The following is a 13,232-nucleotide window of genomic DNA, read 5'->3' as shown; positions in this document are numbered from 1 at the left end:
ATGTCGGTGAGGCAGTTGGTGAGGGTGGAGAGAATAGCTGGAGTGATGGTTTTGGTGGTGATGTAGAGTTGAGTGTCGTCCGCATAGCAGTGAAAGTGAAGTCCATGGCGGCGGATGATGTGGCCAAGTGGGAGCATATAGAGGATGAAGAGGATGGGGCCAAGCACTGAGCCTTCGGGGACTCCGTGTGAGACAGGGGTGGTGTGGGATTTGTGGTTGTTTATGGCGATATAGTGAAATCTTTCTGACAGGTATGAGTTGAACCAGGAGAGGGCGGAGTCGGTGATGCCTAAGGATTTCAGGCGACTGAGGAGAATGGAGTGGTTGACGGTGTCGAAGGCAGCACTGAGGTCCAGGAGGAGAAGAATGGTGAGGGAGCCGGAATCAAAGAGTAGGAGATCGTTTGTGACTTTGATTAGTGCTGTTTCAGTGCTGTGGTGGGTTCTAAAGCCGGATTGGAATGTTTCATATAGGTTATTGGAGAGGAGGTTAGTCTTGAGTTGAGTTGCGATGGCTCTTTCCAGTCATTTTGAGATGAATGTGAGGTTGGAGATGGGTCTGAAATTATTGGGGTCGTCAGTGTCAAGACCAGGTTTTTTAAGGAGAGGGGTGATTGCAGCAAGTTTAAGAAGTGGGGGGACAGTGCCAGAGGTAAGGGAGGAGTTGATGGTGTCAGTGATCAGTGGGGCGACAGAGGTAAAACAGGCTTTGACGAGTTCAGAGGGCATGGGGTCCGGGGGGGAGGTGGATGATTTCATGGTGGAGAGTATTTTGGAGAGGTCTGCAGTGGTTATCGGTGAGAAGATAGAGAGCCGGTGGTCTGAGGTTGAAGGCGGTGTGGGTTTGGGGACTGGGGTGGAGGCAGAGGAGGTTGCAAGCTGGTTGTGGATGTTTTCTATTTTGGAGTTGAAAAATGAAATGAGGTTGTTGCATTTCTCCGGGGTGAATGAGGATGAAATGTTGTCGGGGGGCTTGAGGAGTTTATTTATGGTGGAAAACAGGGTGGGTGGGTTGGAGGATCCAGGGTGAATGATGCCAGAGTAGTATACTGAACGGGCTTTGTTTAGTGCTGATTTGTAGAGGTTTGTGTGCTCTTTGTATGCCAGGGCGTGTACTGTGAGACCGGTTTTCTTGTGGAGTCGTTCTAGTTGTCGCAGTTGTTTTTTTAATTTGTGAAGTTCCGGGGTGAACCAGGGAGCCGAGTGAGTAAAGGTAACAGTTTTGGTTTGCAGGGGGGCCAGTTTGTTGAGGGATGAAGACAGTGTGCTGTTGTAGATGTTGACGAGGTCCATGGGGGTTGGATTTGCAGGAAAGGTGAGGCTGGAAAGAGTGTTTGAAATGCAGGTGGAGAGAGAGACTGGGCAGATGGATTTAATGTTGCGGAAAGTTATTGTGCGGTCCTGTTTGAGTTGGGGGGCGGGAGTGTCAACGACAAGTGTGATGGCCAGGTGGTCAGATATGGAGAGGTCAGTGCTGGAAATATTGTGGATGTGGAGGCCATTGGAGCAAACTAGGTCTAAGATGTGTCCACGGTTGTGGGTGGGAAAGTTGATGTGTTGTGTGAAGCCGAGGCAGTTGATAAGGTCCAGAAAGTCCATGGCATTTTTACAGTCCGGGGAGTCAATGTGTAGGTTGAAATCACCGAGAAGTAAAACAGATGGTGAGATTGAGGAGAGTGCGGTGATGAATTCAGAGAGTTCTGGTAGAAATGATGGATTGGGTTTGGGGGGGCGGTAGATGATTGCAATGATGAGAGGTTTTGGGCCGGGTAATTTAAAAGCCAGGTGTTCAAAAGATGGAGCAGCAGGGATGGTGAGAGGGCGAGGTTGGAGGTCTTGTTGGTAGATGACAGCAATGCCCCCTCTTCTGCCCTCAGAGCGTGGGTTGTCCAGTTAGGAATATCCAGCAGAGGTGGTTTGGTTTAGTGAAAAATAATCCAGGGTTTTTTGCCATGTTTCATTAAGGCACAGGAGGTCAAGTTGTTGGTCGATGATGAATTCATTGAGAATGAGACTTTTATTGTTGAGGGATCTTGTGTTGAAGAGGGCGATTTTTCGGTGCTTTGTTCTGAAATTGATGGGGCGGAAGTAGGAATTGGACGGAGGTTGAAGGTGTTCACTCTGGTTGCGTTCTGATGACGTGTGTTGCTGTGATGACGCGGAGAGGAAGCGCGGGAGCCGGTGGGTGAGCTGCTGTCAGACCACAGCGCTGGGTTGAAGTTTTTAGCGGTGGAACTGTACATAAACTTGCGGCGGGACCCTTGATGAATGTAACGGGGACGGAGGAGAAGTCAAGAATTTTTTAGAGTGGTGATGAGTTCGGTGGAAGGAGGAATTTGGGGAATGAGCTGGCGGAGCTGCAAGGATGAGTAGCGAAGTGCCATGGCTGAGGCTGAGGACAGGTGGACACCTGCCCCGGATCTCTACCCTCAGCTGAGCGGCGATGGAAGATGTCCACAGGATGGGAGCAGGATTTGTTTGATGTGAAGGCAGCGGTCTTGGCCAGGGCAGAGGGCCGAAGCATCCCCACCGGTACAGGTGGAGATTCTTACGGGTTTACCTTCGACCAGGTTACGGCGTTGGATCCTGTCGCGCAGAGTCCTTCGACACTGGCCGGTAGGTGTCCAAGCTAACGCACTGCACAGAACACTGAGAGGGGCTCTGGAGCAGTAGCCTAGCACCACCGTGGTTGTTAGTTCGAGGAAGATCCAGGTAGACAGGTAGATTAGCCGAGAAAATAAAGAACGTAAACAAAGTTTTTCAGAGCGAGAAGCGGCAGACAAGCGCGCCAGCGTCCTCTCTTCCGAATCTCATCTGGTATTCTGATGAGACAGTAGTTACCCAGAGTCTTCGACCAGGTTACGACCAGGTTACGGCGAATTCACTGGAGAATGGCAGCCGGTGTCAGTCTGGTAAAGTCACAACCTGGTGCAGACACAAGGAGGGATGCTGCTGGCCAGACAAGCGATAACTCCAGGTACTGGAAGGTGGTGGAAGGGAGGAAAGTTGTCCGGCAAGGCGAAGTAGATGTTTGGTACCAGAGGGCTCTTTCCCGGTGGGGCAAAGATTGCCAGCTGGAAGCAGCTAGGTGCCTAGCTACCCCGCTAACAACGCCGGTGAGTCTTAGGGTCAATGTCCCTTAAAATGGTTAGGGCTCGTAACAATAGCTTGTTAAAAAATGTAAATACTAAAAGTGCAAAATCACAGGAAAAACTATTTTAACAGTCACAAAATTTTAAAAAGATCGTGGGCAGAGAAGCGGCGAACAAACAACGCCAGCGTCTTCTCTGGTAGCCATGACTTCCAAAAAAAAAATGGTTTCGGTTTCTGCTATTGGTTGATGTGTTCCCATCATGTTTTGCGGTGCAGAAGTTAGGGGAGGAGTTAAAAAGACGGTTGAGCATTGTTGTGGTTACGGGGTGCTCGTTGAGCTTTGTTGTGGTTACGGTGTACTCAGTATTTTTAATAAAGTCAATGAAAGAATATAGCACGCCTCTGCTTTTGATATTCGCCACATTGGTGTCAGCAGTGGGATTCTATAAAACGACTACCCCCTACGAAGATGGCGATGTCAAGAAGCTATTTAGCGAAGAAAATCCACGAGATTGATGTTCTTCTTCAGCGTCTCGGCGAAGATCTTCCTGCGGAGATTGGTGATCGACCCGACGGTGCCAGTGCTCCCCGCCGCCATGCAAGACGGGTGTCAGCCGAAGTTGAGCATGCTGACCGCCGACGAGTGACTAGCGCAGAGAGACTGCCACCACTGACCTACACCGCCGAGGAAAGGGCGTCGCTGACCACCGCCGTCAGGAGGACGCCGCTGACCGGAGCTGAGAGCTTACCGCTGCTGCTCACCGCCGCCGTGGAGAGGACATCGCGGACCGATGCGGAGAGCTCGCCGCCGGGAGGACGCCGCCGATTGCCTCGCTTACCGGCCGCTGCTGCCAGCATGCCCATCGCTAGCCCAGCACCACGGGACACCTTCAAGCTCCCACGATACGCCGGCATTACAGCCCTGGAGCCATACCTAGCGCAAGTTGGACTGGCTGCAGCGAATAACCAGTGGAACAACCAAGCCACTGCTGCCCACGTTGCTCTAGCACTAGAGGGGAAGGCGCAGCAGATCTTGCTCAACCTTACGCCCATCGAGAGACTAGACTACGCGATACTGGCGGCTGCGTTGGAACTGACGCTATGGCAAACGGGTTTCAAAGGACATCATGCGGGACCAGCTGACCCGCCGGCGCCGCCAAGAGGGTGAGATGCTGGGTACTTATGCCGCAGATGTGCGCTTCTATGCATGTCGGGGCTACCCCACGTTTGAGGAAGCAGCCCTTGAGGAGCTAGCCCTGGGCGCCTTCATCCATGGCCTTACACCAGAGAGACTGAAAGAACACCTTCGCATCATGGCACCGTCCAGCCTCAACGCTGCGCTGGATGAAGCAGAGAGGGTGGAGGCTGTTATGACCCCATGCAAACGACCAGGTCCCCAGGTGTGCCGGGCCGACGTCAGCGATGAAGAAGGGAACGTCGAGGGAAGGGTCGTCTCCCAGGCTCATCCGTCGCCAACTCGACCAGACCGACGTCGACCAACCCACGGGTCCCGGGAACGCCGTTTCAACGACCTGTGCTGGCGCTGTGGAGAGGTGGGGCCCTGGGCCCCGGACTGCCTCGCCCCTGCACCAAAACACCATAGAGCCCCACAGTCGGGAAACTAATGCGGGTAGGCACCCTGGGGAGACTGCCACCCGTCCAACCGACCGAGGAGGTAGGCCTTTACCTCCTCTGTTCCATCAAGGGACACCCCTGCTGGGCCCTCCTGGACACGGGCTCCACCATCTCCATTGTGCGCCCAGGGGTGCTTCCAGAGACAGGTTGGACGCCCACCGACTGTAAAATCTGAACAGTGACCGGAGAACTAGCTGGGATGCTGGGGAAAATCCCGCTGCCAGTTATGATGGGGAACACCGAAACCACCCACAAGTTTTGGGTGGCCGTAATTCTACACCCCTGCATCATCGGGCTGGATCTACTGACTCGTTGGGGGGCTAGGGTGGATGTGTCGAGGAACACCATTCACTTCGGCACGGAGACGCTTACCGGCCGCTGCTGCCAGCATGCCCATCGCTAGCCCAGCACCACGGGATACCTTCAAGCTCCCACGATACGCCGGCATTACAGCCCTGGAGCCATACCTAGCGCAAGTTGGACTGGCTGCAGCGAATAACCAGTGGAACAACCAAGCCACTGCTGCCCACGTTGCTCTAGCACTAGAGGGGAAGGCGCAGCAGATCTTGCTCAACCTTACGCCCATCGAGAGACTAGACTACGCGATACTGGCGGCTGCGTTGGAACTGACGCTATGGCAAACGGGTTTCAAAGGACATCATGCGGGACCAGCTGACCCGCCGGCGCCGCCAAGAGGGTGAGATGCTGGGTACTTATGCCGCAGATGTGCGCTTCTATGCATGTCGGGGCTACCCCACGTTTGAGGAAGCAGCCCTTGAGGAGCTAGCCCTGGGCGCCTTCATCCATGGCCTTACACCAGAGAGACTGAAAGAACACCTTCGCATCATGGCACCGTCCAGCCTCAACGCTGCGCTGGATGAAGCAGAGAGGGTGGAGGCTGTTATGACCCCATGCAAACGACCAGGTCCCCAGGTGTGCCGGGCCGACGTCAGCGATGAAGAAGGGAACGTCGAGGGAAGGGTCGTCTCCCAGGCTCATCCGTCGCCAACTCGACCAGACCGACGTCGACCAACCCACGGGTCCCGGGAACGCCGTTTCAACGACCTGTGCTGGCGCTGTGGAGAGGTGGGGCCCTGGGCCCCGGACTGCCTCGCCCCCTGCACCAAAACACCATAGAGCCCCACAGTCGGGAAACTAATGCGGGTAGGCACCCTGGGGAGACTGCCACCCGTCCAACCGACCGAGGAGGTAGGCCTTTACCTCCTCTGTTCCATCAAGGGACACCCCTGCTGGGCCCTCCTGGACACGGGCTCCACCATCTCCATTGTGCGCCCAGGGGTGCTTCCAGAGACAGGTTGGACGCCCACCGACTGTAAAATCTGAACAGTGACCGGAGAACTAGCTGGGATGCTGGGGAAAATCCCGCTGCCAGTTATGATGGGGAACACCGAAACCACCCACAAGTTTTGGGTGGCCGTAATTCTACACCCCTGCATCATCGGGCTGGATCTACTGACTCGTTGGGGGGCTAGGGTGGATGTGTCGAGGAACACCATTCACCTTGGCACGGAGACGCTGACCCTCCAGCGCCCTCAAGGGGGGAAGATAGGGTGTACACGAGCCCAGCTGTGTTCACAAGGCGCCGCACCATCGCCGCCTCCATAGCCACCGCCATAGCCTTATCCCTTGCCCCGCATAGATGACGCCTTGGACAAAGTCGCAGGGTCTCAGTGGTTCAGCTCACTAGACCTGCAGAGCGGCTACTGGCAGGTGGAGCTGGCACCAGATGCAAGTCCCAAGACGGCATTCACCATCGGCCAAGGGATCTGGCAGTTCAGGGTGATGCCCTTTGGTCTCTGCAATGCTCCCGCCACGTTCAAGAGACTTATGGAGAGGGTTCTGGCTCACGTCCATGGAAAACAGTGCGTGGTCTACCTTGATGACCTTCTGGTCCACGCCAGGGACTTCGAGCTGGCCATGCAGAACCTCCGCCAGGTCTTCCAAGCCATTCGGGGTGCAGGCCTGCGCCTACACCCCAAAAAGTGCAACCTACTGCATCGCGAGACCAGGTTCCTGGGCCATGTGGTGGGGTCAGAAGGCGTGGCTACGGACCCTGCCAAGGTGGAGGCGGTGAGGAATTGGCCCATCCCCCGAAATGTCGATAGTTCGTCCGTGAATTTGCATCAATTGCCGCCCCCCTGCACCGCCTCACGGACAAGGGGAGGGAGGTCAGCTGGGAGGAAAACTGTGCAGCCGCCTTCGCCCAGCTCCATGCTGCTCTGACAACTGCACCCATCCTGGCCCTTCCTGACCCTGGCCGCAGCTTCATAATGGACACGGATGCTAGTGACGTGGGACTGGGGGCAGGAGGGAGCAGGGGGCGAGAGGGTGGTGGCTTACTACAGTCGCTCCTTGTCTCGCCCAGAGCACAACTACTGCGTCACCCGACGTGAGCTCCTGGCGGTGGTTGAGGCGTTCAAACACTTTAGCCCCTACCTCTACGGCCAGCGGTTCCTTCTCCGGACGGACCACGCGTCCCTGACCTGGTTGCTCAGCTTCAAGGAGCCTGAGGGTCAGGTGGCCCGGTGGATCGAGGCCCTACAGGACTCCAATTTTGAAGTCCAACACTGAGCTGGGCGTCTGCACAGCGATGCAGATGCCCTGTCTCGACGCCCCTGTGAGGACAGCAGACACTGTGAACGCCAGGAGGAGCGAGATGGAGCTACTCTCCAGGTAGCTGCTACGGGACAGGTCGGGCAAGGTGAAGGTTGGCTGACTGCAATAGAAGACCAGGAGTGGCAGGCGGCACAGGACAGTGACCCCACACTGGCCAGGGTGGGACAGTGGGTTGACAACCAGGCATTCCCCCCCCGTAGCAGGCTGTCTCTGCCTTGTCTGTGGAAACAAAGACCTACTACTCAGAGTGGGCCACCCTGGCACGGTGTGATGGACTGCTTTACACGGTCTGGGTGCGCCAGGTTGGGGGAGAGATGTGTGGCAGTTACTGTAGCCCAAGGACTGGCACCAATGGGTGCTACATGCGGTCCATGGTACGGTGGGGGCAGGACACAACGGGGTGGCCAAGACCCTCAACTCTGCGCCAGCGTTTTTACTGGCCTGGTTGCAGGAAGGAGACAGAGCTTTTCATTCACTGCTGTGACTCCTGCACTGCTAAGAAGGGGCCGACTGGACGTTCCCATGCCCCTTTGCAGCAATATCAGATGGGGGCCCCTATGGAGCGTGTAGGGGTGGACATCCTGGGCCCATTCCCCATCCCAGACAATGGGAACCGCTACGTCCTCGTGGCCATGGACTATTTCACTAAGTGGCCGGAGGCGTATGCGGTCCCCGACCAGAGTGCGATGACCACAGCCGAGCGTCTGGTGTGTGAGATGTTCTGTCGGTTCGGGGCACCTCAAGAACTGCACAGCGATCAGGAGCAGAACACTGAGGCTCAAGTCTTTACTGAGCTGTGCAGACGCATGGTGCAAGAAAGCACGGGGTGCACGCCAGCCACAATTAGGGGGCTCAGAGGCTCACAAGTTTGCCAGGCAGCGTCAGGAACAGGCGGGGGCACGACAAAAGCGGGGGTATGACCTCCGTTGCCAGGGCCGCTCCTTCATGCCTGGGGAGAGGGTGTGGGTCTACAACCCAACCCGGAAAAAGGGGGTCTCCCCCAAACTGACCAGCCAGTGGGTGGGGCCCGGTGAGGTGCTGGAACAACTTTCTGATGTTGTGTATTGGGTGAAGATGTGTGCCCGTGGGCGGGTGGTGGTGCTACACAGAGACCGCTTGGCACCCTACCGCCCCCTGGCGGCCGGACTTCCCGACACACCCAGCTCACCCAGCATGGCTCCACTCACACCGACGAGTCCTCCGACTCGAACAGACAGTGGGGGGTTGGGGCATGCGACGGCCTCACAGGCGGCGGCGGCCTCCCCGTCGCTATCAGGACTTTGTTGTCGGCTGAGGACAGGCGACATTCTGGTGGGCGGCAATGTAGCGCCGGGGTTTTGTTTGTTGTGTTAAACGACTGCTATTGGTTGATGTGTTCCCATCATGTTTTGCGGTGCGGAAGTTAGGGGAGGAGTTAAAAAGACGGTTGAGCTTTGTTGTGGTTACGGGGTGCTCGTTGAGCTTTGTTGTGGTAACGGTGTACTGGGATTTTCAATAAAGTCACTGAAAGAATATAGCACGCCTCTGCTTTTGATATTCGCCACAATATGTAAGATTGCTCCTAATAACACCAACAACGTAGTAAACATATGTAGGCCTAGAAAAATAGAGTTCAATGTTATTGCTTAAGAAACAGATTCCTTCCAACTCACTATTTACGAAAAATGCAATCGATAATTTATATAAAAGTAAATGGTTACATATCGACCAGCAACGAAGTTGGAGTAGCCTACCTAAATAATGAATTGTAATAATGAATTGTAACACACCGACATTGTTAACTGTCATGCATAGCTAAACAAGCAAATGAAAATGAAATACCAACGCAACTGAAATGATAATATCAGACTATTAACAAAATTATGAGAATTATGTAGGTCTCCCATAATCATTCAGGTAATCAATACGTCCGTGCCTGTTCCAGCTATTTTAAAGATATTCGTGTTTTGTATACCCGTGTTCAACGCCATTCATGTTAAGTAAAAGGAAAAACCTCGAACACGAGAAGTTAATGGAGCCGTGCACTTTTTTTATAGGTCCGTTTCTCTACGACTCCTTTCAGCTGCCCACCCCTCCATCTACAGCAAAAAAATAAATGCATAAAACGGCTAATAAAACGCTTGATATAATTATGAGCCTTTGATTGATAGCCCTAATTTTTTTGCGGGGACACATTCCTGTTCCCCACTTGTATTGGAGTGAACGGCGATATCTACTTGGGCTCCATGAATTTTTGGACCCTTCCACAGCCCGCTAAAACGGATGCAATACCAGACTTGGCCGCTAAGCGGAAGTATGCACTGTCCCTAGGCGCTCTGACTGAAGAAGAGGACGGAGAAGAAGAAAGGGAAGAAGACGCAGCCCGGAATCTCCACTATATATACTAGGTAAAAAACCTTTTACCTTTGCACCATGGCTGATAACATATTCTTTAATAGGTCCATGGGTTGACAGCATGTTGCATTATCGCTGCGTTCCAAATCACATACTTTTTTATAATCTCTGTATCCTGGCTGGCAGCATGTTGCATTAGGGCTGTAAATATTAAGGGTATAATATCACACACACACACACACACACACACACACACACACACACACACACACACACACACACACACACACACACACACACACACACACACACACACACACACACACACACACAGCTGATATATATGAAAAGGGTTTAATGTCAAACACACACACAGCTAATATAATAAAAATGCTGTCGGTTTAACATCAACCACACACAAATACGCACACACACACACACACACAGCAGAAGCATGCACGCGCACACACACACACACACACACACAGCACAAACACACACACACAGTACTGTACATCTACGGTTAATATCTATAATAAATGTTAAGGGTTTAACGGTAACCTCACACCCATACACAAACACACACACACAGCTAATATATAATAAATGCTAAGGATTTAATCAACTATACACAAACACACACACTCAGCAGAAGCATACGCACACACACACACCCCCCCCAGCAGAAGCCTAACCCCTCCCCCCCTTCACAGATCAACTCCCACCCTGCGGCCCCCCGCCAGGCCCCTGCTCCTCATGGCGAGGGTCTTCGTCTACGGCACCCTGAAGCAGGGCCAGCCCAACCACCACCGCATGTTGGACCCCGCCAACGGCCACGCCCACTTCCTGGCCCCCGCCCGCACCCTGGACCGCTATCCGCTGGTCATCGCCGGGGACAACCACATCCCCTACCTCATGAACCTCCCCGGGGAGGGGGTGCGGGTGTGGGGGGAGGTCTACCGCGTGGACGAGCGCATGCTCGGCTTCCTGGACGCCTTCGAGTGCGTTCCCGCCATGTACCAGCGGACGGTGGTCCGGCTGGAGGTGGAGCGATGGGAGAAGGGGGCGTGGCCGGAGTCGTCCAATGAGGACATTCCGCCCGAGGGGGACACGGTGGAGGCGCACATGTACAGCACGACCACGTTCGAGCCAGAGTGGCGTGCGCTGCCCACCCACGAGAGCTACGACGCGCACGGGGAACACGGGCTGGTGTACGTTGACCGCGAGTCAAGGCAATGAAATTAGGCATGCCCCCCTGTTTTGTAACCCCCCCCCCCACACACACACACACACACCCCCCACGCACACACCTTCATATACTTTGTGATGTGTAGTATGTACTAGTGCTGATTGATTAATCAAATTCATACCGCATTCGCAATGTAATGGAACGCGATTTGCAAATCAGGAAGGCTTTGATTAAAAAAAACGAATGTTTTACTTTTTCTTTTACAATTTTACTTTTTTCAATAGTTATAATATAGTTATATCAATTCATCTCAACACTAAGGGAAAGAGCAGTTTATATGTTGACGGCTTCCAATGTTATGTTGGTCATACTGTAGAATGATTTATTGATTGTTTACTGAGTATTACAGAATATAAAGGAACTTTAAAAAGAAAAATCGTTTGCTAAATCGCAATATTGGTCGGAATAATCCCAATTAGATTATCACCCCAAATTGTTCAGCCATATGGTCCAGGTCGAAGGGATTCAAACATGGACTCCTCTCTGCTCCTTCTGTGTGTGTGTGTGTGTGTGTGTGTGTGTGTGTGTGTGTGTGTGTGTGTGTGTGTGTGTGTGTGTGTGTACTTATGTATGTACAGTATGTAATGTGTGTGTGTGTGTGTGTGTGTGTGTGTGTCTGTGTACGTAAACATGTAATGTGTGTGTGTGTGGGGGGGATCAACCGTGGAGTGTACTGGACTCTTCTCTGCTCCTTGATCAGAGTGGTGAAATTGGATAGAAAAGAATATACCTCTACTTTGTTATAATGTAAAACGTTGACCAGATAAATGCATTGGATAATAATTAATTAACCATTACTAACCAATTAATAAACCAATAATGGTTTGCAATCATGCATATAGAGGCAGCCAACCTACCATATCTAAATCTGTCGTTTTTGAGAGAGGCCTTACTCCCAATGAGCCAACTGGGATTTACCGTATAATAATCTTAAATACACCAGAAAAGACAAGCTTGTAAAACCTTGCTTGCACATTGTGCGTGTTTGTGTGTGTGACAGTAAAATATATTTTTTAAAAGCTTGAAACAACTACAATCTAGAAGGTGTGTGTGTGTGTGTGTGTGTGTGTGTGTGCGTGTGCGTGTGTCAGCTGTAGCGCTATCAAACAAGGTGCCCGCCTCACTTTTTAGATATATTATGGGCTTTGAACTTTTTCATTTTAATTTAAAAAGGATTCATTAATGAAGAATTTCCTGAATCGAAGCTTCAGTTGACTGGTGGATTTAAACTGCAACCATGGTTTCTCTATCGAGCAGTAGAGTACAGGACAGCCACCATATTTGAAGTCCAATGTCTGGCACGAAAGAAACATGGATGCAAACATAAATTATATTTTGGAATTTCTAAATGTTTGTTCCTCTAAGGATGACCAAAGTTAACGTACCGGACTCCTAAACAAGTTACAGGCATTTAAAATGCATTTTAATGCATGTACATCCAGAATCACATTGTAAAATCCACTCTGAACCCATCAATATGTGAAATGCCATAATGGTCTACCTCAATCATCGTTATGTACATGTAGTGTATTACCTGAGTACACACAGGACTTCAACCAATCAAATGGGATTTTGCGGGAAATCGTTTTCAAAATAGGTGACAAATAAATCAGAATCACAGTGATTTATAGAGGTGTATTTAAACCGAACAGACAAGTTCATATTTGTTGATTTGAAAGTATGCTTTTAAGACATTGAGGGTGTGATTTGATTCTGATATACAGGAGAAATTTAATTTAATTTTTCATCTGGTTTTTCTGTATGTGTAGCCCCCCAAATAAATTAAACATTCCACTGGTTATAAATCCTGTTGTGCTGTAATCACTTGTGTGAAGTACTGGTTACCCAATTAAAATATTCACAAGGCATTAGGAGGCAATGTAAACCTCACACATTCTGACTCTGATCATCTCTAGGTCATTTAAATGGTTCAGTTGTAAACAATGACTTCGAGTAAGTTTGGCCTTCTAACGCGTGGGTAATATATGGTTGGCCACAAGGTGTCTCTGTTCAACATATTGTATTTCATACAAATGCCTCCTCACTGTAACCCCTCAACAGTTGCCCACCAGGGGGGCAACAACTACCTTCCGTCTGCCTGCTATAACGTGGTTATGTCATCAACTAACAGCAGCAGTGGATATAAAATATATAGGCCTATATACGGTTACATTACACGGAATGCACGGAAAACATTTCTGCCATCATGGCATGCGGCGGCATTGATAAAATTATAAAAAAAATAATGCAAATAAATAGTAGCCTAATAGTAATAGTAGAAGTCT

The 13,232-nt window shown here is 51.5% G+C and overlaps 1 protein-coding gene across 1 annotated transcript; it reads left to right on the top strand.

The window, feature by feature from the left end:
* Positions 1 to 9,533: 9,533 nt before the first annotated feature.
* On the top strand, positions 9,534 to 12,752 carry LOC115547766 (gamma-glutamylaminecyclotransferase). The gene is made up of 2 exons (XM_030362204.1): positions 9,534 to 9,751; positions 10,412 to 12,752. The coding sequence occupies exon 2, from the start codon at positions 10,455 to 10,457 to the stop codon at positions 10,935 to 10,937; it is 483 nt and encodes a 160-aa protein (XP_030218064.1). The 5' UTR covers positions 9,534 to 9,751; positions 10,412 to 10,454; the 3' UTR covers positions 10,938 to 12,752.
* Positions 12,753 to 13,232: the final 480 nt, after the last annotated feature.

The sequence above is a fragment of the Gadus morhua genome, chromosome 7, assembly GCF_902167405.1.
Source record: "Gadus morhua chromosome 7, gadMor3.0, whole genome shotgun sequence".
NCBI classification, from domain to species: Eukaryota; Metazoa; Chordata; class Actinopteri; order Gadiformes; family Gadidae; genus Gadus; species Gadus morhua.
Note: the sequence above shows the minus strand (reverse complement) of the source record. Positions and strands in the feature narration are given on the sequence as shown.